General features: G+C 45.9%; 1 protein-coding gene across 4 annotated transcripts in view; it reads left to right on the forward strand.

Annotated features, from left to right (window-relative positions):
• Positions 1–23,703, forward strand: part of CNTN5 (contactin 5) — a 661,907-nt gene that overhangs the window by 450,903 nt on the left and 187,301 nt on the right. For all 4 annotated transcript variants that reach the window (XM_083436171.1, XM_083436170.1, XM_083436173.1 and 1 more), the window contains one exon: positions 16,170–16,265. In XM_083436171.1, coding sequence (XP_083292297.1) covers positions 16,170–16,265 — 96 coding nt within the window. The remainder of the gene's footprint in view (positions 1–16,169; positions 16,266–23,703) is intronic.

Here is a 23,703-nt window from a genome sequence, read left to right on the forward strand (position 1 = left end):
TGTGACAGAGCGTTCCACCAGATTGGAGCCGCAGCCGAGAAAGCCCTGGCTCTAGTTGAGGCCAGCCTAACCTCTCTGAGGCCTGGGACCTTCAGGATGTTTTTATTTGACGAGCGTAGGTTTCTCTGTGGGGCATACCAGGAGAGGCGGTCCCGTAGGTACGAGGGTCCTAGGCCGTATAGGGCTTTAAAGGTTAAAACCAGCACCTTAAACCTGATCCTGTACTCCACCGGGAGCCAGTGCAGCTGGTATAGCACCGGATGAATGTGATCTCGCAGTGAAGACCCTGTAAGGAGTCTCGCTGCGGCATTCTGCACCCTCTGGAGTTTCTGGGTCAGTCTCAAGGGCAGCCCCACGTAGAGCGAGTTACAATAATCCAGTCTGGAGGTGACCGTCGCATGGATCACAGTGGCTAGGTCAGGGCGAGAGAGGTAAGGAGCCAACTGCTTAGCTTGGCGGAGATGAAAAAATGCCGCCTTTGTTATAGCTGCAATCTGCGCCTCCATGGAGAGGGAGGTGTCGAAGATTACACCCAAACTCTTAACGGACGGTGCTGGCACTAATTGCACCCCCGCTAGAGATGGGAGTTGCCCCCTCAATCCCATATCGTCCCGTCCCAGCCAGAGGACCTCTGTCTTCGAAGGATTTAACTTCAACCGGCTCCCACGTAACCATCCAGCCACAGCTTCCAAGCATCTGATCAGTGTGTCTGGGGCCGAGTCAGGGTGGCCATCCATCAACAGATAGAGTTGGGTGTCATCAGCATACTGATGGCAGCCCAGCCCAAAACTCCGGACAAGCTGGGCGAGGGGGCGCATAAAGATGTTAAAAAGCATCGGGGAGAGTATCGCACCCTGGGGCACTCCACACACCAAGGAGTGGCGGGATGACAATTCCCCCCCAAGCGCCACCCTCTGTCCCCGACCGGAGAGAAACGAGCGCAGCCATTGAAGGACTGTGCCCTGGATCCCCACGTCGGCAAGGCGGTTAAACCACAGAGCCTAGGACTTGCCGATCAGAAGGTCGGTGGTTCGAATCCCCGTGACAGGATGAGCTCCCATTGCTCAGCCCCTGCTCCTGACAACCTAGCAGTTCGAAAGCACGTCAAAGTGCAAGTAAATAAATAGGTACCGCTCCGGCGGGAAGTTAAATGGCGTTTCTGTGCACTGCTCTGGTTCACCAGAAGCAGCTTAGTTATGCTGGCCACATGACCCGGAAGCTGTACGCTGGCTCCCTCAGCCAATAAAGCAAGATGAGCGCTGCAACCCCAGAGTCAGCCACGACTGGACCTAATGGACAGGGGTCCCTTTACCTTTACCTTAATTTACACTGGATTGCTTTATGCTGGCTTCTTGGACTTGCTCACTAAGTGGTTAATGCCAATGGATGGGTGAACTAATTCCAGTATTTATTTAATTTTATGTAGAATTGCACCATAGGAATTTCCCTTCCTCTCCTCTGCAGCTTAATGACAGCCATAGACTCATTACATCAAATCACAATATCTCAACAGCAGAACCCTTTTTTCCTTGTATCCTTCACACTCTAGAGCTGTCATGCCCTTTGTGAAAGCTGTCTACCCATTCAGAAATAATATAAAACTCTATTATATCTGACCACACATGCAGAAAATTCAGTGACAGCTGGACTTACGCATGTGTCTTTTGTCTTCAGGGAGTACTGAGTGTTTTCACCTTCTGCTGTGGACCGGCTAAGCCAAGGAAGGTGTCTTAACTGTCAAAAGTTGACCTTTCTATATGAGTGTCACAGCACATGCTCCTTTTAACTCCAGGAAATATGAATGCAAACATCACGGCCTGCCCTTTGTGTCATAATTCATTCCTTTGCGCTGACATGTGGCCACTTTGTCAGCTAAGCCACAGGCTGAAGTGACAGCCCAGCATCAATGCAGTGGTGACTTCCCTTTGAAAAATCAGTACAATTGTGTAGGGCTTTAGCATAACTGCAGCTTGGAATAGTGATGCATTTCCCACTGTTGTGAACAAGGAACAGCCAAGAACATGGGGCCACTGCCCCATGTGGTGAGTTATCAGAATTGTAGCTTGAACCATCTCCTTAGCCCACAGGGCACCAACCTTTCAGAAGCCAGTGGGCCCATCTGGAATGTTCAAGAAGTGTTGTGGGTGCCAGTCACAAAATGGCTGCTGTGGTGTACGTGGCATGACACAAAATGGCTGCCACATCTAAAATGGGTGGGGAACCATATTCAGTCTGAGGGCCACATTCCTTCATGGGGAACATTTTGAGGGCTGCATGCCAGTGGTGGAAATGGCCAGAAGTAAAAGTTGGTGGAGGAAGGCATGTACAGTGGTACCTTGGTTTTCGAATGTAATCCGTTCCAGAAGACTGTTGGAGTTCTGAAACATTCTAAAACCAAAAACTCAATAGCCGACAGCTAAGCCTCAGGATCTTGAACTCAGCAGAAGTAGCATGGCATGTTTGACTTCCGAGGCGTGTTCGAAAACCGAAGCATTTACTTCCGGGTTTACGGCGTTCAAAAACCGAAATGTTTGTCAACGGAGACGTTCGAAAACCGAGGTACCACTGTAACTCCTACAGTGGAATAGCACATTCTAGCTATTCCAAATCCAGAGCTTTCTACAACATACATTTCTCAATGTCCTCCATCATGGTGAGCAAGAGTCTTTATCAATGTTTAAGAACACATTCCAGGCAGTCAAAAACACGAGGATGTCTCAGAATGAGGTTGGAGAACAGTGTGAAGTGGAGAGGCGTCATGGCTTGGAGAGAGTCCTAGGAGCCTGATACAGAGGGCGAGCGGGTCACATTCAGCTCCTGGACCTGAAGTTGAGCACTCCTGCCTTAAAGTATTTCTGTGGCGGAACAGTATCCCCTCGAATTATGGGTCTCTCTCTCCCCCCCCTCTCCTGAGCAGAAGCAGCCTACCATCTTCTCTGTGTTATGTTTGCATCATGCAGCCAAAAAAATAAGCTGAAAGGCAAACTCATTTTTCATTTGTAACGACGAAGCGCTTGAGGTCTGCCTTCGTCTCCGGAAGGTGAATGTGCAAACTGAGTTTTGTGACAGTGCGACAGCTTCGATTCTTATTTTTCCAGCAATTTTGGATACCTTTTTTCTTTTAAATTGATCAAGCGGACAATACAATGCATGGTGAATTACAGCTTACAATAGGCTCCAGTTTAAAGCAAAGGAGAAGTGGTTTAATGAGCAACATATTTAGCCGTGGGGAGAAAACATTTTCAAACACGATCTTGGAAGGGGGAACAGAGAAATGCATTTAGCACTGCAGACTGGTGTTTATGCAGCTGTGACATTTGCTATGCCAGGATGTCTTCCAGTCGGGAATAAGCTGTGCAGCTTACAATAGTGTCCTCTGTGTCTTTCTCATGTCAAGATTGGACTGGAAACACTATTTCTGCTGTAGTAGCTATTGTTTCTGCTTACTGTCTCCTTTCCTGGTAGAATACCACCATAATAGTTGATTAAGGCTGCATTCAGACAGCACTTTATGCCATCTTCCCTTGCCTGTTCATTTTCACGTTGTATCCGATCTTTCACATGACTTCTAGAAAACTGGTGGAAGTTTTGTGCTAATTTATGTGTTGTTTCCGGGGGGGGGGGGGGGGGAGAGAGCCGGTTGCAATCATCTTCATTCAGAAAATCACGGGAGCTTTTCAATTACAAAATTTGGGACCATATCTCATCATACTGTTCTTTCCCACCATGGCAGTATAAGTGACTGGGACAGAAACGCCAGCATTATAACCAGGAAAAACAAATGCAATAAGTTCCACGTCTGATTGCAAACTTAGTCTTGCTCTGACCACCCATCTCCCAAGTCTGCTGCCATCTCTCGAGCTCGGCCTTCGGAGGAAGCATGCCAGATATAGGGGCCTATTAGCTGGTGAAAATTGATGAGAGCCAGGACAGGGTAATGCTAAGGTGTTTTAAAAATTAATTTTAATTTTCTACCGCTAGTCAATCATTTCCATTTCGCTGCTGTCGTCAGGAGTCCCCCGAAGCCAAGCTTTTAAGGTGTGGGGTGGGGAAGAAACACTTGCAAAGTGCAAGCATGGAGAGGGGAACCATTGATGGACCGTCTGCTTCCACCCACCCTCCTCGCTTCTTGCTGCCATTGACAGCTTTTCTGCGTTGATGTGGTGAAGCTTCAGAATGGCAACCTGTCACTTTCAGTTCACACCACCCTGCTGAATATACAGATAAAGGAGCAGAAGCATTCATTTTCTCGTAAGGGATCTCTGTGGGGGTTTTGTTACTTGTTCATATTGTTAGATGTAGAGGGACGCGGGTGGCACTGTGGTCTAAACCTTGGCTTGCCAATCAGAAGGTCTGAGGTTCAAATCCCCGTGATGCGGTGAGCTCCCGTTGTTTGGTCCCAGCTCCTGCCCACCTAGCAGTTCAAAAGCACATCAAAGTGCAAGTAGATAAATAGGAACCACTCTGGTGGGAAGGTAAATGGCATTTCCATGGGCTGCTCTGGCGGACAAACGCCAGCTCCCTCAGCCTATAGAGCGAGATGAGCACCACAACTTCAGAGTTGTCCGCGACTGGACCTAACGGTCGGGGGTACCTTTACCTTTACCTTGTTATTGTTAGATGTGTTCTTGATAGGGATGGCAGAGGAATCCTTTGGAAACAGATTCATGCACATAATTTGGCAGTTCCAACCCTGTCGAATTTTACCCATGTGGGAACACTCATCACATCGTCCACTGGATTTATTTTTAAAAAACCTTCAACCAATTATATGCCAACATTATGTATGTCCAGACCCATGCAACACTAGATTTCTGCAGTGTAATTTTATACATCATAACACATCATTCATAGAATTGTAGAGTTGGAAGGGTCCGTGACGCTCATCTAGTCCAACCCCCTGCAATGCAGGAATCTTTCTGCCCAATGTGTGGCTCGAATCCATAACCCTGGGATTAAAGAGTCTCACGCTCTACCACCTGAGCTATCCCAGGTAGCATCCTACACAATGATATGCACCGTTGTGTATATCCGCTTATGTGCTGGTTGCATTACAAAATCTGGAGTGCATATATGCATATACTATGCATGTTATATGTATAACAATGCATATAATATGTGAGAAATGTTTGCGTTTGTGCACCAGGCACAGGGAGGTAGGGAGCAGTGAATGGCTGGAGGGAGACGGTGGGTTATGCAGGGCCATAACTTTATCAAAGACTGTATAATGGGGTTTGGTGCAGCATCCAACAGGCAGCCCAGCTATGGCCTGATATATCTACCCAACCAGCCTGCTAAATGGGGAGGGGTAGTTCCCAGCAGGTGTTATGAATAACCAGGTTCTTTTATCTGTTTAGATGTTTTAGCATAAATGAGATTCAGTGCACTCCAGAGGGAGAACACAAGTCAGCAGTCAGGCAACCAATATATTGGAATTTCTGCATAACATCGCTTTGTTGATTAATAAACACAATACATAACAAGACAAGGGAACATGCACTCCGTCACGCACACACCCACATACACAATCGTACCCACCAGCCCTTCAGTGGAATTGATCGAGTTCCAATAAGGGTTATGGGTGATCAGACAGTGAGGATCCTAGCTGCGTCTGACACACAGACCCTTCTGAAAAGCCTGAATTTATATAGTCTTTCTTCTGTGCATCTGGGTCTTAGCATTTCTCACTGCTTTTTGGCATGTTCTTGGCAGTCCTCCATCTTTAGCATGTTCCTGGCATATCACAACTCTCATTGTTTGCACCTGGTCTTCTGTAACTTTTGGTATGGTACGATACTCATTGTTTGCAACTAGCATTTCATAGCCAGCCTTTCGCGCTTCGTTGCAGGTACAGTACTTTTTGCCAGAACATGAACATTCCTTTAGCTCTTTGATCAACACAGTTCAGAAATAATTCAACAGCATCCAATTTGGGTGGTGGTCTTCAGCCAATCTTGGTGCTCATTCAAAACATGCCATTCATGACGCAGGAGGTTCCCACCATAAGAACATATGAAGAGCCTTTGGCCCATCTAGTGTAGCATCCAGTTCTGACAGTGGCCAACCTGGGAGGAACCCACAAGCAGGACCTGAACACAGGCTATTGGTAGCCTTCTTCTCCATGAATTTGTCTAATCCTCTTTTAAAGACATCCAAGTTGGTGGCCATCACAGCTTCCTGTGGAAGTGAGTTCCATAGTTTAACTATGCCCTGCATAAAGGACTTTATTTATCTATCCTAAATCTTCCAACATGCAGCTTCATTGGATATGCATGAGTTCTAGTGTGTCAGGTGTGCGTGCAGGAGCCAGGCCCTGTGACCAGTTTGTTCTGAAGAGGCAAGGTGCGGTCTCACAGGTGAGGCCAATTGGTAACTCACAGCACCTGGTGGCAAGAGCTGGGAAGGGATATAAGGTCAGCTCTTTGCCACAGCAACACATTCCTTGCCTTGCTGCGTTTGGTTCCTTGACTCCTTGCTTCTTGATCCTCGGACACTTGACTTCACAACCCCTTCCTTCCTTCCAGACCCTCAGACCCTTGGCTTCTTGACTCCCAGCTCTCTGACCCTCAAACTCTTGGCTTCCCGACTCCTGGCTTCTAGACTCCTGTTCCTGCTCCCACCGCGCCATCTTGCCCCCGGTCCTGACGTCCCCAGCCGGGACTTCGATCGCCCGTGAGCCAGACCATGACATAGTGTCATGAAAGAAGGAGAACAACTTCTCTATCCACTTCCTCCATGCCGTGCATAGTTTTCTAAATATCTATCATGTCACCTTTTCTCTAAATTAAAAAGTCTCAAGCAATGCAACCTTTCCTGAGAGGGGAGTCACACAACACAGCTCCCCTCTCCTGGAGTCTGCTCCAGATATCATGTTGCCCAGCTACTGGTTCTGCATACAGCTGGAGAAACGCTTGCTTCCTACTCTTGTTAGTACACACAAAGTGTAAAATCGACATCAATGCTCTTAGCACTGGGGCCACATTCTGCATTTTCCATCCACTTCTCTTAGAACCTGTGGTTATAAGAGAGGACAACAAATGACTTTGAAAACCATGAAAGACAGGGATGGAAACGGAAGATCACCATCCATTTTTGCTTGCCAGAACAGTCTGCAGACCTCACGAACAATCTCATCAGGGCATGCAGCACCTGTGATGAAGTACTGAGTGGTAATTGCAGAGTAGTAGTGTGAAAGCTGTTGCTCACAGACACACCTGTTCTATTAGAAACACAAAACAGCAGACAAAGCATCTGTTTGCCAACCCAGTAGAATTGCATACTTCCTTAGCCATCCCTTAACACAGAGACATTTTTGGCATAAGTATATATGGGGTACTTTCCCTGAGACTGCAGGTGTGAGTTCCACTTAGCTCCTCAGTTAATTCAACAACAAAACTCAGTTTTGATAACCTAACTTTCGGAGGAAGTTGTCCCATATTGCATCAGTGTGAGGAAAAAGTCCCTGCATTATTATCACCTGCTCTGAATGACCAAATTACAGCAGGGAACACAACTGGTCCTTGCAGTGGGATCATTTCATTCTTCAACAGTTTCTTGGAGGTGAATCTCACTATTTAGCACTAGCAGTAGTACTGTCTGTCTGTCTGTCTGTCTGTCTCTCTGCAAGTGGCAGCAGAAGCAACTATGTCGACAGTCTGATCACCATCCTGCATTCTGCCATGGAGCTTCAATTGAGGGAGGGGAAGGCGGCTTGCTGGTTTATTAGCAGCTGCTGCCAGCTGGAGAATTCAGCAAGGGCAGATGGCTTGGCCAGTGGCCAATAGCACCTTAACCAGGGTAGAAGAAATCTGTTCCTTCATGGTTTACATGCAGAACTTTTAAACAACCCTACTGGCCTCCTTTCGGTGGTGGCAGATAAACAATAACTCCATTCTAGTTTCTTTGGCACATTTTGAGAGCATGCCAGAACCAAGTCTAAAACCCAGAAGTGAAAATGAAGTTTGGGGAGCATAGATCCCTAGTGACTTCCCATGGGCGGGGGGAATGAATGAGAGTTCTCCACTATCACGTGCGCAATGAGATGAAATCTTCCTATAGCCCTATCCAAAAATAAAGGGCCATAGCTTGGATGTAGACTACATGATCTGCATGAAGTTCAATCCCCGGCATCTCCAATTGACCACACAATCCTATGTACCTATCTACTGCCAATCTAGCAGTTCAAAAGCATACCAGCTCGAGTAGACAAATAGGTACCACTGAGGTGGAAGGTAAATGGTGTTTCTGTGCACTCTGGCTTCCATCACAGTGTCCCGTTCTGCCAGAAGTGGTTTAGTCATGCTGGACACATATCCAGGAAAGCTATCTGTGGACAAACACCGGCTCCCTTGGCCTGAAATGAGATGAAATGAGTTTGACTGGACTAAACCATCCAGGGGTCCTTTACCTTTATGGTTTACATAAAAATGAATAAATACTACTATTGAAAATTAGATAAAAAATGCTGAGGTGGGAGAAGAGGAACACCTCAATCGCAGTGAGGAATTCCAGGTGAACATCCTTCCACCAAACACACAGCCTCACCAAACACACAGCCTCACATAGCCATCATGGGTAGTGTCCACAGATAGCCTTGTCCTCCATGAATCTGTCTAATCCAGGGAAATGGTTTCGACTGTTGACATAAACAGCAATTAACAGCACACTTTCAAACAAAAGTCTTATCTCCAGCACGTTGTAAATCACAGCAACAGTCCTTTCAATAGAATTCGCCAGCAGTACTCTGCCATCAGGCATCGGCAAAAACAAAGCCGAGTGGTCTTCTAGAACCTTCTAGAACCTTTCTACTTGTTTCTGGCAGAATGATTCCCAAACACTTGGAACATCCTCTGCCCAGACCCTCGTGGAGCAGGATGAAGAGGCACCTCTCTTCAGGGTGGGGTGGCTCAGAGACCGGGGGGGGGGGGTGCGGCAGCTTCCTGAAGGACTCACAAGGAGACAGGAGAGGAGGCTGAGTGACCACTCCACAAGAGAGGGTGTTCAACAAAGGGTGAGAGGCTGCCAGCTCTGCAGGCAAGGGGTGACATAACTGGACTCCTGAGCCCCACAGGGGTGCCACACAAAGAATATTGTTCGTCAAGGGAGTCGTGGACTCAAAAAAGTTGCAAAACCTCTGTCCTAGACAGTCATTACTAGTCAGAGTACAGCACTAGGGGAACCAGGTGGTGCCCTGTCCTCTTTCAAGCAGAACTGCCTCTTGATCTATGCACCTGCAAATAGCTAGTTCTGTAGGCTTTGTCCAGTGTCATAGCAAAGGTGTTAAATCTTCAGTCTTTGTTTTACAGATGGTTAACCAGTTTGATTAAATTAGCGCTAATGCTGCAAAAGCCTCATACTCCTAATGGAAAGCTGAGTCTGTCTACACCCTTGTGCATAGTAGTTTCTTTTCCATGCTGGAAGCCCCTGAATAGCAATTAATTTTCACTTGCAAATAGGGCTTCTACTGTTTACTGGAAACAAGCCCTTTACAGTGGTAATTGAATTTAAATAAAATGAATGCGCGTTTTCTAGAGGAGTTGTTTTTATAAATAATTTTTGCAAATGCCCAGGTAAGGCCCGTCACTTAAGCCGTCTGGCATCTGGCGCATATAAATTGAGGCATAATGAATGTGGCTGAGCAGTGAGGTTTTCATTATGTTTCCTAAGCAGGGAAAAGTGGTGGTTGTTGTTTGTTCTGTATTCCTCTATGATGAAACAGCAACGGGCTCTCCCCACATTCCATTTCAGCTTGATTTTGTTCAGTTTAATGAGACTGCTTTGGCGTTGCAAATGAAATGTCACCTTGATTGTTAGATATAAAAAAACAGAGTTAAGAAATTAAAATCTGAATTTGTTTCTCCCCCCCCCCTTTCTACTTCAATTTGCTATTCAGATCTCCTGAAACTTCTTGTTGTTATCACTCAATATTTATTTATTTGAAAAGAGTTTGCGCCATGTATTAATTATAGAATACAGTCGTACCTTGGAAGTTGAACAGAATCCGTTCCGGAAATCCGATCGACTTCCAAGACATTTGGAAACCAAAGTGTGGCTTCTGATTGGCCGCAGGAGACTCCTGCAGCCAATTGGAAGCCGTGGAAGCCCTGTCAGAGATTCAGCTTCCAAAAACAGTTTGCAAACTGGAATAGTCACTTCTGGGTTTGTGGCATTCGGGAGCCAAAATGTTCATGAACTAAGCTGTTCAAAAACCAAGGTACAATTGTAAATGTGGCAACCATTTTGTGCGGGGCCTCCATTCCTAGCCCCCGCACGCTTTGGCGGAGAACACATAAGTGCGCCCCACTCTGTTCTGCCCTCTTCCAGGTCTAAAAGAACCTGTACATCACACATCGTACTAATCACACACCGATTAGACATTCCTAAAATGGTTGCTGCCTGCATCGCATAGGCCCGGAAGAGGTCCAGCCCTACTGTTAGCAGCTGGGTAGCTGCCTCAGGTGGCTGATCCTATGGTGTTTAGAGTAGATAGAGCAACAGTGACTGGCATTCAAGGACAGTGCCACACACCTGACCTCCTAGGTGGGTTCCACTGGTGTACCAGCACAGCACTACATCCTTGCTGTCTCGCCTTTCTACCTCCAAGTAAGCAGCAGCCACTCTGCTAATGGGAGGTCAGATGCGTGGCCCCTACCTCACCAGTCTCTACTGAGACAGAGTTGTATATGCCCAGTGTCCTAGCCTGGCCCCATATTCCCCCTTCAGAGCTACAGTTTCCAGAGTTCCTTGTGAATTGGAAAGGATTGCTCATACAGTGGAAGCTCGGGTTGCGAACGTGATCCGTGCAGGAGGCACGTTCGCAACCCGCAGCATCGCATCTGCGCACGTGTGGGTTGCCATTTGTCACTTCTGTGCATGCACAAAGCATGATTTAGTGCTTCTGCACATGTGCGACTGCCGAAAACCAGAAGTAACCCTTTCTGGTACTTCTAGGTTTCGGTGCATCTGTAACCTGAAAAAATGCAACCTGAAGCATCTGTAACCTGAGGTATGACTGTAAATGCATTAGCATGCACTACTTGTTGTTGTTTAGTCGCTTAGTCATGGCTGACCCTTCGTGACCCCATTGACCAGAGCACTACAGTTGCTGCTTAGTCTCTAACCACCTCTCTTCTGATTTTGGTGGCTTGCTTCTGTAGTCAACTGCTGCCTCTAGAGGAAGTGGAAAGCATTTCAAGATACAGCACCCAGTGTGCTATATCTTCTTTGAGTAAATCTGAGTTGTGTGGTGCCTGCTGCTTGAGGCATAACCTTTCTCATATCCAACAATTGCAACTCAGGAGATTGTAGCTCCTTGGGGAGAATAGCAGCTCTCCACACCCTTAACAAACTACAGCTCCCAGGAGCCTTTGAGGGGGGGGGAACCATGGCTGTTAAAGTGTTACAAGAGGCTTTGAATTTATGGTGTGGGTGTGGCCTACAGAAAGAGGCCGGGGGAGACCTAGAATAACTTTCTTCTTTAGAAAGAGAGGTTGTAGCAATTGAGACTGAGAGCAGTAACGTGGTGTGTTCGACAGGAATTTTGCACCGGAGGGAAGCAGTTCGAGGAAGCTCCATGCTTGAAAGTTGGAGCATCAGCCATTTGGGATCTCTCAGCTAGAGTGGCACAGCTCAGGTTCCTTTATTGGACATGCCAGCCTCTTGCATCATTTATAAAGTTTGCAGCACGAAATATTACAACCGTGCAACCAAGCTATCTAACCTTGGCTAATGCTAATTTTGCATGTTTAAGGGTGTGGCGATCACATAGGATCGCCAGACATTTCACCATCTATTGATCCCTGTGCCACCACTTTATTTCCCGCTGCCACCACCCAGGCCCTACCTGGTAAAATACTGAGTCCAGTCAGGGTTAAATTGGAACATGAACTTCTGTTTATTTATTGCAGTTTAACAAACGTGGGGTTTCATAAACAGTATCGGTCCATTACAATCATGGGGTGCCTATCCAGACCTATTACTTCTGCTACCTGCTCTCACTCACTAAACCACCTCTCAGATATTTACTTGTCTTCCTAGCTCCTAACTGTTCTTGACTCAGCTTATTTCTCTACACTAACTCAACCTACCCCAGACTCTATCCCAATTCACTCCCACTCCCACTCCAACCAACCACCCAACTCCCAACCAACTCCTCCCTTTGCCTCTCCCAGAGCTGGTTTTATAGTCCCTCTGACTCCACCCCCTGGGTCCTGATTGGGTAACCTGTTTAACTATTTCACCTCCAGCACTCTCACATGTTAACGTCACAAAGGGTTGCTAACTTTTCAATGTGATGCCAACCACATGGGTGCTTTTTTGTTTTTGTTTTAAATATCCCATCATTACTTTTAAATTGTGCCAGAGAGGAGGTGGAAAATGTGAGGAGGGGGGAGTTTCACTGTTGTGCCTTTGCCTCTCAAATCACTGGTTTGATATAGAAGTTCCTCCCTGCATTGACAGTCACACTTGACAGCCACACTTTAAGACAAAACATATTTTCAGTTTTTTAAATAACACCAGCTTCACAAGTTCTGCTGCTGCTGAAATTTCATCTCTGTTTCACATTCCCGTCTTATAACTGCCCGTTTCCTAGAATCCTGACCCAGCCAGCTGTTCGTTCCCTCATCCCTAAAGGCTGCCTTTTAAAAAGATATTTTAGGATTGTCACCTATGATCTGCTCCCTAAACTCTTATTCCCTACTGATACGCAGTAAATATTGTTGTGTCTGAAACATTTTGCATGGAGATCCTTGCCTGATATGCAGGAGAGGCAGAGAACAGACCTATTCTTTATTGTGGAAAAATTGGAAGCTGCTTTCTACTGAGTCAGACCCTTGGTCTATCTAGCCCAGTATGTCTACACTGACTGACAGCACCTGGCAAGAAGTTTCAGACAGGGTTCTGTCGGTTCCTTCATGGCGGAATTATTTTCATCTGGAACATAGCAGGAAGGAAAAGGGTTAAATTGCAAAATTGTGCACATTAATTATATTCGTTTTGGGCCTCGGGTTTGCTCCCAGTACAGTAGCTATGAAAGGGACAGATTATCAGATTTAAAAGGTGATAATAGCTACAGGAAGCCACGGCTTGGACAAATTCTTGTTACAACATGTTTTTCCTTGTTAGATTTCTAAAATTATTTTTTTTAATCAATAACAGTACTGTCTGGAGACCTTCAAAATCTGCAAATTGGTTTAATGACAACAAAATAGATTTCAATCTTATCACTCTTAATGCTCTATAATTTATTTATAGCCAGTGAGGACAATTTTGAGAGCAATTTTGTGAATTGTTGCAGTTTGTGGTAGCTCTGTGAAACACTCATATTTTGAAGAACACAATTATATGGCAACAGAGATATCATTAATTTCCTTAGGATGTCATTTCTCTTCCTGGAAAATGCCCTCAAAGAGCAAGATAGATGGTTCAGGCAGGGAAGACTATACAAATTTCCATATTTAGCTGTTGTCTTTTGGAATATGAAACATGCCCTTAATGGATCCTTTGAGAGGACAGGAATCAACAACACAATTTAAATTTTTCAGAGAAGAACAAATGCAGGAGGGGGAAATGTCAGCATGCAATGAGGAAAAGGAAGGAGAGGTGGAGTTAAAAACGGTTGCTGCACCAATTTTGTTCTGTCTGAAAAATGTTGGCCTTATTAGAGACACCCTCTTTGATAGCAAGTGTCTGGGGAAAAGAGAGCGGAATAGACTACTGTGTGCAAAATTAGCTTGCAGCTCTGAACATTTTTTGCTTCCCATTTTTGTCCAGATCGGGGAGCCACTAGTGCAAAATAGATTTCTGGTAAGGGCACAGAAAATGGTGCCATGTAGACACCATGTGTAGGGCAGCACTCAGCCCATGACAATTCCTGAAGGCGCCTTAAGCTGCGAAGTTCCCATCTCGCACGTTGATGCAGGGAATGCCACAGCTGTGAGCCTCAAATGGAGCGTGAGAAAAACTCTCATCAAGCCATCAAAATTCTAGCAGCCCATTGCAAACACCAAGATTCTAAGCATCAACACAGAATGCAGACCCTCCTTGTCCCTATTTTCCAGGGACAGTCACAGATTTACAGAAGCCGTCTCGGTTTCTGATTTTACACCAGGATGTCCCGCTTTTTTCTTAGGATGATCCTATTTTCATTGGAGAAATGTTGGAGGGTATGGATTTACAGCACCCCCAAGCCTAGGAAATAATGTACAATCTTTAGAAGACCTCTCAAGGCAGCCCTGTATAGGGAAGTTTTAAAAAGTTTAATATTTTGTTATGTTTTTATATATGTTGGAAGCTGCCCAGAGTGGCTGAGGCAACCCAGTCAGATGGGTGGGAAATTATTATTATTATTATTATTATTATTATTATTGATATCCCTATTTTCACTGGAGAGATGTTGGAGGGTATGAGAATGCTGGATTTCAAATGCAAACAAAATATTTATTTACTTATTTATTTATTGAATTTATACCCCAGAGGAGCCTAGGACCAGCCGTCCATCATCTGCCCTAATTTTCTGATCCATGGGGTCTTGCATTTCCTGCTTTTGCAACACATTCAGCCGCACAGCCCCACTTAGGCGTACTTTGTAAAACCCAGTAAGAAGCGCCTTTCTTCTTTTACTTAAATGCTCTAATGATTTCAGCAGGGAAAATGCAGTCTATTTTTTTTTTCTCCTCACAAAGATGGGGATGCTACTGACCTCTTTTCTAATCACAGGGGACGGGGGTAAGAGAGATCTTGATATGTTTTTATATTTTTTCCTTCGTTCCCCCACATTATTTGTCTGTCTCTCACTATCAGAAGTAAAGAACATCCTGATTCCTCATTGGACTAATGTTTTAAATTCCCTTAGAGCTGCTTGCATTATTCTTTTGTCACAGTACATTTATAGGATGAAATCCAATGGTAGTCATAGATTTTATTGACCACAGCAATAGGGGAAGATTTGGAGGGAAGGGATCATAGAATCATAGAATAGAATCATAGAGTTGGAAGAGACCACAAGGGCCATCGAGTCCAACCCCCTGCCAAGCAGGAAACACCATCAGAGCACTCCTGACATATGGTTGTCAAGCCTCTGCTTAAAGACCTCCAAAGAAGGAGACTCCACCACACTCCTTGGCAGCAAATTCCACTATCGAACAGCTCTTACTGTCAGGAAGTTCTTCCTAATGTTTAGGTGGACTCTTCTTTCTTGTAGTTTGGATCCATTGCTCCGTGTCTGCTTCTCTGGAGCAGCAGAAAACAACCTTTCTCCCTCCTCTATATGACATCCTTTTATATATTTGAACATGGTTATCATATCACCCCTTAACCTCCTCTTCTCCAGGCTAAACATGCCCAGCTCCCTTAGCCGTTCCTCATAACGCATCGTTTCCAGGCCTTTGACCATCTCGGTTGCCCTCCTCTGGACACAATCAAAAGGAATTAGGGGGTGTTGCGCAAATTTGAGGAAGGACACTCACACTGGTGACCACTTCTACTCATATATTAGTGGCCTACAACACAGGGTTGTTCTGAGGGCAATGACTGAGACGCTTTGCACTTGTTAAGCACTTTAGAAATGGGTAATGCAATTGATACACTGATATTTAGGTACCACAGCACCAATTCCCCAATAGATCCAGTGTTGCTAATCCCGCTCCAAACATGCTAATATTACCTTGTTTGCAGTATCCCTTTCACGATACCCAAGAGTCTCGCACAGGATGCAGTTTAGATGTGATGCATCCTCCCCCCCCCCCTTTATTTCTCTTTTCACTATGCACAGAATGACTTTTACTGGGGAGGAAATCAATAAGCAGGAAATAGTAAAAAGGAATAAAAGAGCTATTAAATGTCTGTTACAAAAGGGTACATCGCCGAATGCCTTTTTGCTGATACCATTTCCGCATCCTAGAAGGGGCAATAAAAAAAAAGGTGTTGATGTAATGCAGAAAATATTTCCATTTGCCAGCTGAAATCAGCCAGAATAGATTTACTGTGAAACAGCCAGGCATTTTTCTTGCAAATTTCAAGAATAAAAACGAGCATTCTTTTTTGCCTTTTAAAGCATGAGAGAGTGAAAAGAAGGGTCGGACGGTGAGGATAGGAAGAGAAATCTGTGCAGTCGCTAATGCCGAGAAGTTTCTTTCCATGACTCTAAACCCGCTGTGTTATGTTAACAGATCTGGGGAATTTCAGTGGTCGGACGAGAAGTGCTGTGTCAGTGCGGGAAGGTCAAGGCGTCGTTCTGATGTGCTCGCCACCGCTCCATTCACCAGGTACAGCTGACTGTCTTTCATTTTTGTGCTGATGTGAGTCTCACTTTTCTGCACGCTCATCATGTCCAGCCGTGGTCTTGACTATGAATTGTTAAAGGCTGAACTATGCACAAACCCACGACTAATTCTGGGACCACCAAAGGAATACTGGAAGACCATCCACCATGAATGCTGCAGAGCAGGAGAAAGGGTGTCTCAGATAAGGCTACCTTCGTTCCATTTCAACTAGTGATGTGAACTTCAGTAGCCATGGGTGTGAAAAGGAATGTGGCACAATGCGTGTGTTTGTCTCTGCGTCTCTGCGTGAGAGATACCAGGCTGTGCATGGGTCTATGTTTGTATGTTTTGACTCCACCTACTCTGAGCTTTGGGATGCAGGTGGCGCTGTGGGTTAAACCTCAGAGCCTAGGGCTTGCCGAACAGAAGGTTGGCGGTTCAAATCCCTGTGATGGGGTGAGCTCCCGTTGCTCGGTCCCCGCTCCTGCCAACCTAGCAGTTTGAAAGCACGTCAAAGTGCAAGTAGATAAATAGGTACTGCTTCAGCGGGAAGGTAAACGGCGTTACCATGCACTGCTCTGGTTCTCCAGAAGCGGCTTAGTTATGCTAGCCACATGACCTGGAAGCTGTACGCCAGTTCCCTCGGCCAATAAAGCGAGATGAGTGCCGCAACCCCAGAGTCGGCCACGACTGGACCTAATGGTCAGGGGTCCCTTTACCTTTTTTTACTCTGAGCTTTTGCCCTGCCCACTTTCAGTATACAGCCCTTGCCCAGGGGAATTTGCTCCTGGGAGGAGGATGGAAGAAGTCAGCACTCACCCTTGGAACTTGCTGGCTATTGACATCAGGCAGATGTCACTGTTTTCAGCATCTGCTAAAAATATTTTTTAGCTTAGGCAAGCCTATCCAGATACGCACAATTCCAGCATGTGTTTTTAGCTTATTGCTGATTTAAACAATCAATTAACTATTTGGTTGGCCTAGTTTAGAAACTAAACTAGGAGGACCCCAGATCCTATCCAGCAAGTGCAAAAAGAAAAGGCCTACAGGAACTTTTTGTTTTATTTATTTGTGTAAAATACCCTGGAGCAATTGCACTAACCTCTCCACTGTCTCACCTTTCTCCCACCCAGTAAGTTTAGTCATGCCTATGCAATACCCGAGGCACTTGGGTTGCTGCAGCAGAGAAGGGCCTCTCCTTCTGACTGTAGGGAGCAGGTAGGATGGGATGAGAGGGGGTGATCTCTCTAGTATCCTTGGCCCAGCGAACTAGAAGAAAGACCCTTTTTTGGTCAAGTACCAGGTGGTTGCATTATTCCTTCTCATTTGTGATTCTGTGATGCAGAAGGATAATGATCCAAATCTTAGTCTGAACCGAGTCAGTACCAAAAATTCAAAATGGCATTCAACCACTGTCAGGGACTGTGCTGAGGAGGGCTGCACTGAGAAGGAATGATGGGAGTCTCCCCCTCTCCCTGCTCCTGATCAGGATCCTAAATCTTCCCAGGAGCAGGAGGACAGTATAGATTTGGAAGAGTGGTTTGCAGAGGGGCATAGTTCAGAAGGCAGAAGCTGGGAAATACTGGATGGGGAACACCTAGGCGATGATGAAACACTGGAAGAGAGATGGTTAACTCAGCCCGAGGTCAAGAAGAGCTCAGAAAGTCTCAGAACAGGAAGCACAGAGGATACAAACTCAGATTACAAGAGGTATGAGTGATGTAGATTAATAGGGACTGAGTTTAATTGGGAGAACCGCCATTCTGCACCGATTCTTTCTTTTGTCCTTTGCTGTGTTTATTAAAGAAACTAACTGGTAAGAATTCCTTTCGTTTGATTTGCTCATCTACGGCCACGGGGGAGGAAGCTGATTCACTGAAGCCTTACAACCACAACAGGAGTAGGGAACCCCCGGTCCATCGACCAGTCTTGGCCAGTGAGACCAGTTCCCCCAAACTGCACCCACCTGTTAATCCACTGGTGTCACTGAATAATGTCAGCTGATGAGCAGGGGCCAGGGTTCCATTCTGCATTGGCTGTGCACACCAATTTTCCACAGGGAAATGGCATGCAGCCAAATCAGCAGGATGCCAGGTGACTGGCAACCTGTCACCTGACATCATCCTGACACCAGATGATTGACAGGTGGGTAGAGGCATGGGGGGGAGCAGGATAAAGATCTGGCCCACTTGACACACAAAAAAGGTTCCCCAACTCTGAACTATGTCCCCCCCCCCCCAAAAAAAAAAAATGGAGCAGTTTTAATTTGGAAAGAAATATCCATCTGTGACCTGGAGGGAAAACAGTATTCACTAGCTCAGAGGTGGAAAATCTTTTTCTATGTGTAACTAAGGTCTGACCTTCTTGTTTAGGAAGGCCTTCAGATGCTGGACTGCACTTCTGTCTGTATAATTAGTATTATACAGTGTTATTATCTTTATTGTTGTTGTATTTTAAACATTTTAATGTTTTTGGTCAAAGACAGCCTCAACTGGAATGGCTGGCTGTGCTGAAATGACCAGGTGCTCAGGGCTTCTCTGACTCAATGTCAGAGAGCAGGCTGAGGAGTACTCAGTACTCTGCTCCTGATGAGTGATGGTGGGACCCTCCCCTCCCCCTCCCCCCTCCCCCTGCTCCTGACCAGGATCCTGAAGCTGCCCAGGAGCAATGGAGCAGTATAAATTTGGAACAGTGGTCTGCAAAGGGGCATAGTTCTGAAGACAAAAGTTGGGATGAACTGGGGGGTGAACAGCAAAGTGAAGAAGAACAGCATGAGAGAGAGCTAACAGACTTTCTCTCGCTGGAAAGTGTCCAGCCTATCAGTCTAAGGTCACGTAGAGCAGACAAGGTGGCTACACAAAAAGCACGGTGGTTGCGAGATCAGGTTGCAAGGTGTGGAAGTGACTGGGGGGGGGGAGGATGGCTGGAAACCTTAATTGAGAACAGCTTTACTCCGAGATGGACTCTCTGTTCTTGAGCTGTGATCATTAAAATCTCTTTAAATGGTAAGAGACTATTTTTGCTTTGTTCTGCTTATCCACAGCCAAAGGGAGGGAGGAAGACCCTTCCCCAAAGCCTGACACTCAAATAATAAAACATATATTGGACTTGTGCTGGTTTAGCTGATCCTCCAAAGAATCATGGGAATTGTAGTCTGGTTAGGAATAGCACTGCAGGCTTTCCAGGGTTTTCTGAATAAATCTACTTTAAGCATAGCCTTGAGTTAAATGGCCTTGATAAGATCCTGGGGTTGATCAAGATGTTCATTTATCTCAAACTAAGTACAGTGGTGCCTCGCAAGACGAAAAGAATCCGTTCCGTGAGTCTCTTCGTCTAGCGGTTTTTTCGTCTTGCGAAGCAAGCCCATTAGCGGATTAGCGGATTAGTGCTATTAGTGATTTAGCAGCTATTAGCGGCTATTAAAGGCTTAAGGGATTAGCGGATTAGCTGCTAAAAGGCTATTAGCAGCTTAGTGCCTTAGAAAAAGGGGGTGGGGAGCGAACCCCCCCCCAGGAATCGCAAGACATTTTCGTCTTGCGAAGCAAGCCCATAGCAAATTCGTCCTGCGAAGCACCTCCAAAACGGAAAACCCTTTCGTCTAGCGGGTTTTCCATCTTGCGAGGCATTCGTCTTGCGGGGCACCACTGTATGACCATCACTTTCATGAAAGTTCATCAGTGACCACCGAGATGTGGCAACAGATGTCATCAGCTCTGGAATCGATCTGGATGTAAACTGCATTGTGTCTGCAGAAGTCAGTAGGATGCCTGTTGATGTTAATAGAGTGGTTCTATTTTCATAGGATTATTTTTCACGAACAATGGTTACAGTCATGTATTGTGAAATTCTTCAGGTGGGGACTAGTCAGCTCTTTTATTATTCACTCTTCTAAATTACAAGGTTTGCATGACTTTTTTTAAAAAAAAAGAAGAAAAAAAAGAACAGAGCACTAATAGTTCCCAGTCATTGGAAAAAAATTACTTCTATTCAAAGTTTTTACTATCTGCGAGAGAATGAAACCTCATTGCAGAGAAACACATCAGCACTAGGAAGGCTTTGCTGCTCAAGCAAAGTCTCAGGCCAGACAGGAAGCCTTTTATCGCTTTCCCTGCCCAGGGGAGATCAGCGGTCATCCTGGGTGGTCAGGACTGGTCCAGAGCCTGAGAAGACATCACTGTCTAATTGCTTTCCCAACCTGCCATAATGATAGGGCAGCACATAGGGCAGCTGTGCCCATATATCAAAGATATAGTCCTGGCACCTCCTGACATCATGAACCGACTCTTCTGAATATTGGTAGAGACTTGTCTGTTGGGGCAAATGGGGAACTGCTCCACCAGTTTCAATCCACTCTTGCTCAGTCACCGCCTGCTTGCCTCTTTCCTCACAACCAGCCAGGAGGTAGCTTTGCTTTCTGTTCCTCCTACTTTTGGACTCCCAGGCAGCGTGGTGCAGTGGGAGAGCCAGAGTGGTGTAGTGATTAAGTGGACTCGTAATTTGGTGAACTGTGTTCGCTTCCCCGCTCCTCCACATGCAGCTGCTGGGTGACCTTGGGCCAGTCACACTTCTCTGAAGTCTCTCAGCCCCACTCACCTCACAGAATGTTTGTTGTGGGGGAGGAAGGGAAAAGGAGATTGTTAGCCGCTTTGAGACTCCTTAAGGGGAGTGAAATACAGGCTATCAAGTCCAAACTCCTCCTCCTCCTCCTCTTCTTCTTCTTCTTCTTCTTCTTCTTCTTCTCCTCCTCCTCCTCCCTGCCCTCCCTGGAGATGCCAGGGATCAAACCTGGGATTGTCTGCATGCAAAGCAGATCTTCTACCACTGACCTATAATCTGATGTGGCTGGAATGAGTGAGGGTGGTTTATTCCTTCAGAAATCAACCCAGAATCATCCCCATTCAGTTAACTCTCCCAATTTCTCTCCCTCCTTCTCTCTCTCTCTCTCTCTTTACACTCCCCTGTCATTCTGACAAAAGGCAAAGTTGATATGTAAGTTAACGAACACCAAAATACCATGGCCTTGAATATATGGCGGTTCAATTGCAGAAATGCTTCTTCCCCTGGGGATGGTATTGAACCTCGGGGGAATGAGGAACGCTAGTTGGCCTTGCCCAATTAAGCCAGTGTTAGGTGCTGGAGGAATGAGACACCCTGACAAGAAATCTCCTTTAGGGCGGTTTGCTCGCGTGTTGCAGGCTAACAATGTCGGCAAGTATAACTCCAGATGCCATTGTAGGAAACATGAGAAAATGAGAAAGCACGAGAAAGATGGCAATTAATTAACTTGAAAAATGCACCGAGACGTTTGGCTCTCGGCCACGTCCTTTATTGCCTTTTAGGCATCTACCGTATGTGGGTACTGATATATGGGACAATAATGAAGGGAAGGGACTTTTCCCCCCTTCTCATCCCCAGGGACAGGTTAATAGCTTGTTACGGAAACATCCCAATTAATCTACGTTTTGTAAATTAGCTCATAACTAGCGCTGTAGCTTCAGTTCCCAGCACACTATCTCTGTACATGCATAAGCTCACCACGATTCTGGTATATGCTTCACCAGACAGACTGGGTTGCTTTATCGCATGAGAAGTCTCGCTTCTGTATCTATGGGGAAGCAGACCATTTTCAGTCACTGTTGCAAGCTGCAAAAAAAAGTATCACACACTGGTGTTCATTCTTAGCCAGGGATGGGGAATTAGTTGATACCATTAGTTCCTACCTCTCAAATGAACTGGCTCTTCTCCAGCGATATCTGTTTTCTTCCATGTTGCCACCTGCAGAAGAAATGCTTATGCTAACTGATGTTTCAGTTTATTTGCATGTTTATGTCCTTGTCTTCTTACATTATGTCAGCAAGCCGACAGTAAATCACACTGTGCCAGTTGGAGTTAACACTTGATTAGCAAAACCGTGATCTGCAGAGACTTGGTGGGGTGTCAGGTCTTCCTAATGAGTACAGCAACTTATCCCTCATGAAAGTCTTGCTCCATAAAGCAGTTGCTGAGATGCAAGGTCCCTGCCACCTCACAGCCCAAGTCCCCTCCTCCCCAGGGTTTCCCCAAGCAATCAGAGACTACGCCGGCCAATCTCTGCTCTGCCCTTTTCATGCCTCTTCTGGTTCTGGGAGATAACCAGAGAGAGGAGCTTGTTGCAGCAGGAAGCAGAAAGACCCATTACTTCACCAGCCTGACCCATCTGTGCCTTTTGACCTCTCTCTTCCTACTCACCTGCTTCAGCTTCTGATTCTGGACTTCTTTAGCCAAGTTCGCTAAGCCGTGTTACTTCTTCAGCTCCTTCTAACCACTCATCATTGTCCCACTATCTCAAAGGCTCTGAGCCTTCCCCCACTTGCTGCTTCCCCCAAAGGGTTCCTCCCACCAGGAGCCCCCTCTCAGCTAAAATTATTCTTATATCCCAGAGGCAAAGGAAAAGATCCTCTGTGAACTGTGTATGAGACACATAACTAGTCACATACCCTCCCAACATTTCTCTGATGAAAATAGGGACATCCTAAGGAAAAGCGGGACATACCAGGATCAAATCAGAAACCGGGACGGCTTCTGTAAATTCGAGACCGTCCCTGGAAAATAGGGACACTTGGAGGGTCTGTTATTAATGTCAGCCCGTTCCTCTTCCCTGACAGTGCCTTCGTAACCGACGCAGGCCTAATAAGATGGAGATTGTTAAACTCCTAACTATAAATGATTTAAAGTGGTTTAACTCTGGGGAAAATGAATCTGCGATGACAGCATAATTGAAGGGGATCAGGTGCAGAGTTTCATGGCTGTGAACGTTCGGATTAAAGACGGGAGGATTACGCAAATTTAGGCCAGCATCTAAGCACCCACAGCCAATGTGTTAACATACACCCCGCCTCTTTAATGAGTGAGATTCATTCTCATGGGGGGGGGGGGCTCAAAAGAGCTTCTAGGTGTCGCAAGCATCCCCTTTGCCAGAGTGAGCTATCCTTGACAATATGATAATTAATTGTGCTCTCGGTCATGATCATTTGCTTGCTGATTTCTAGCTGCTGCACTCTGGTCTTGTTGGAAGTAATAATTTCTGAGCAGTTCGTTATTGAGTGGATATCTTTGCATGTTGGCACAGCTCCCATATGCTGCAGCATGAAGCATCTCTGCATGTCAAGCAGCTAAATTGCTGAACTTTTATTCCATTCCTTCCCAATGATCCTGGAGTGCATCTAACATTAGCTCTGAGACAGAGGCCACAGTTCACAGCATACATGGTGGATAACCTTAGCTAAAAGGCTATTTGACTACCATGCACCCTGTGCAATGCATTCCCAGAGTGATTTAACAATCAATCCCTCTTTGCAAGGAACTGTGGCACCTGTGCTTAGGGAGGGGAACAGGGGACACCTAACAAATCTCAGCACCCTTCACAAACTACAGCTCCCAGAATTCTTTGGAAGAAGTCGTG

This window comes from Podarcis tiliguerta, assembly GCF_965153285.1.
Source record: "Podarcis tiliguerta genome assembly, chromosome: 4".
NCBI classification, from domain to species: Eukaryota; Metazoa; Chordata; class Lepidosauria; order Squamata; family Lacertidae; genus Podarcis; species Podarcis tiliguerta.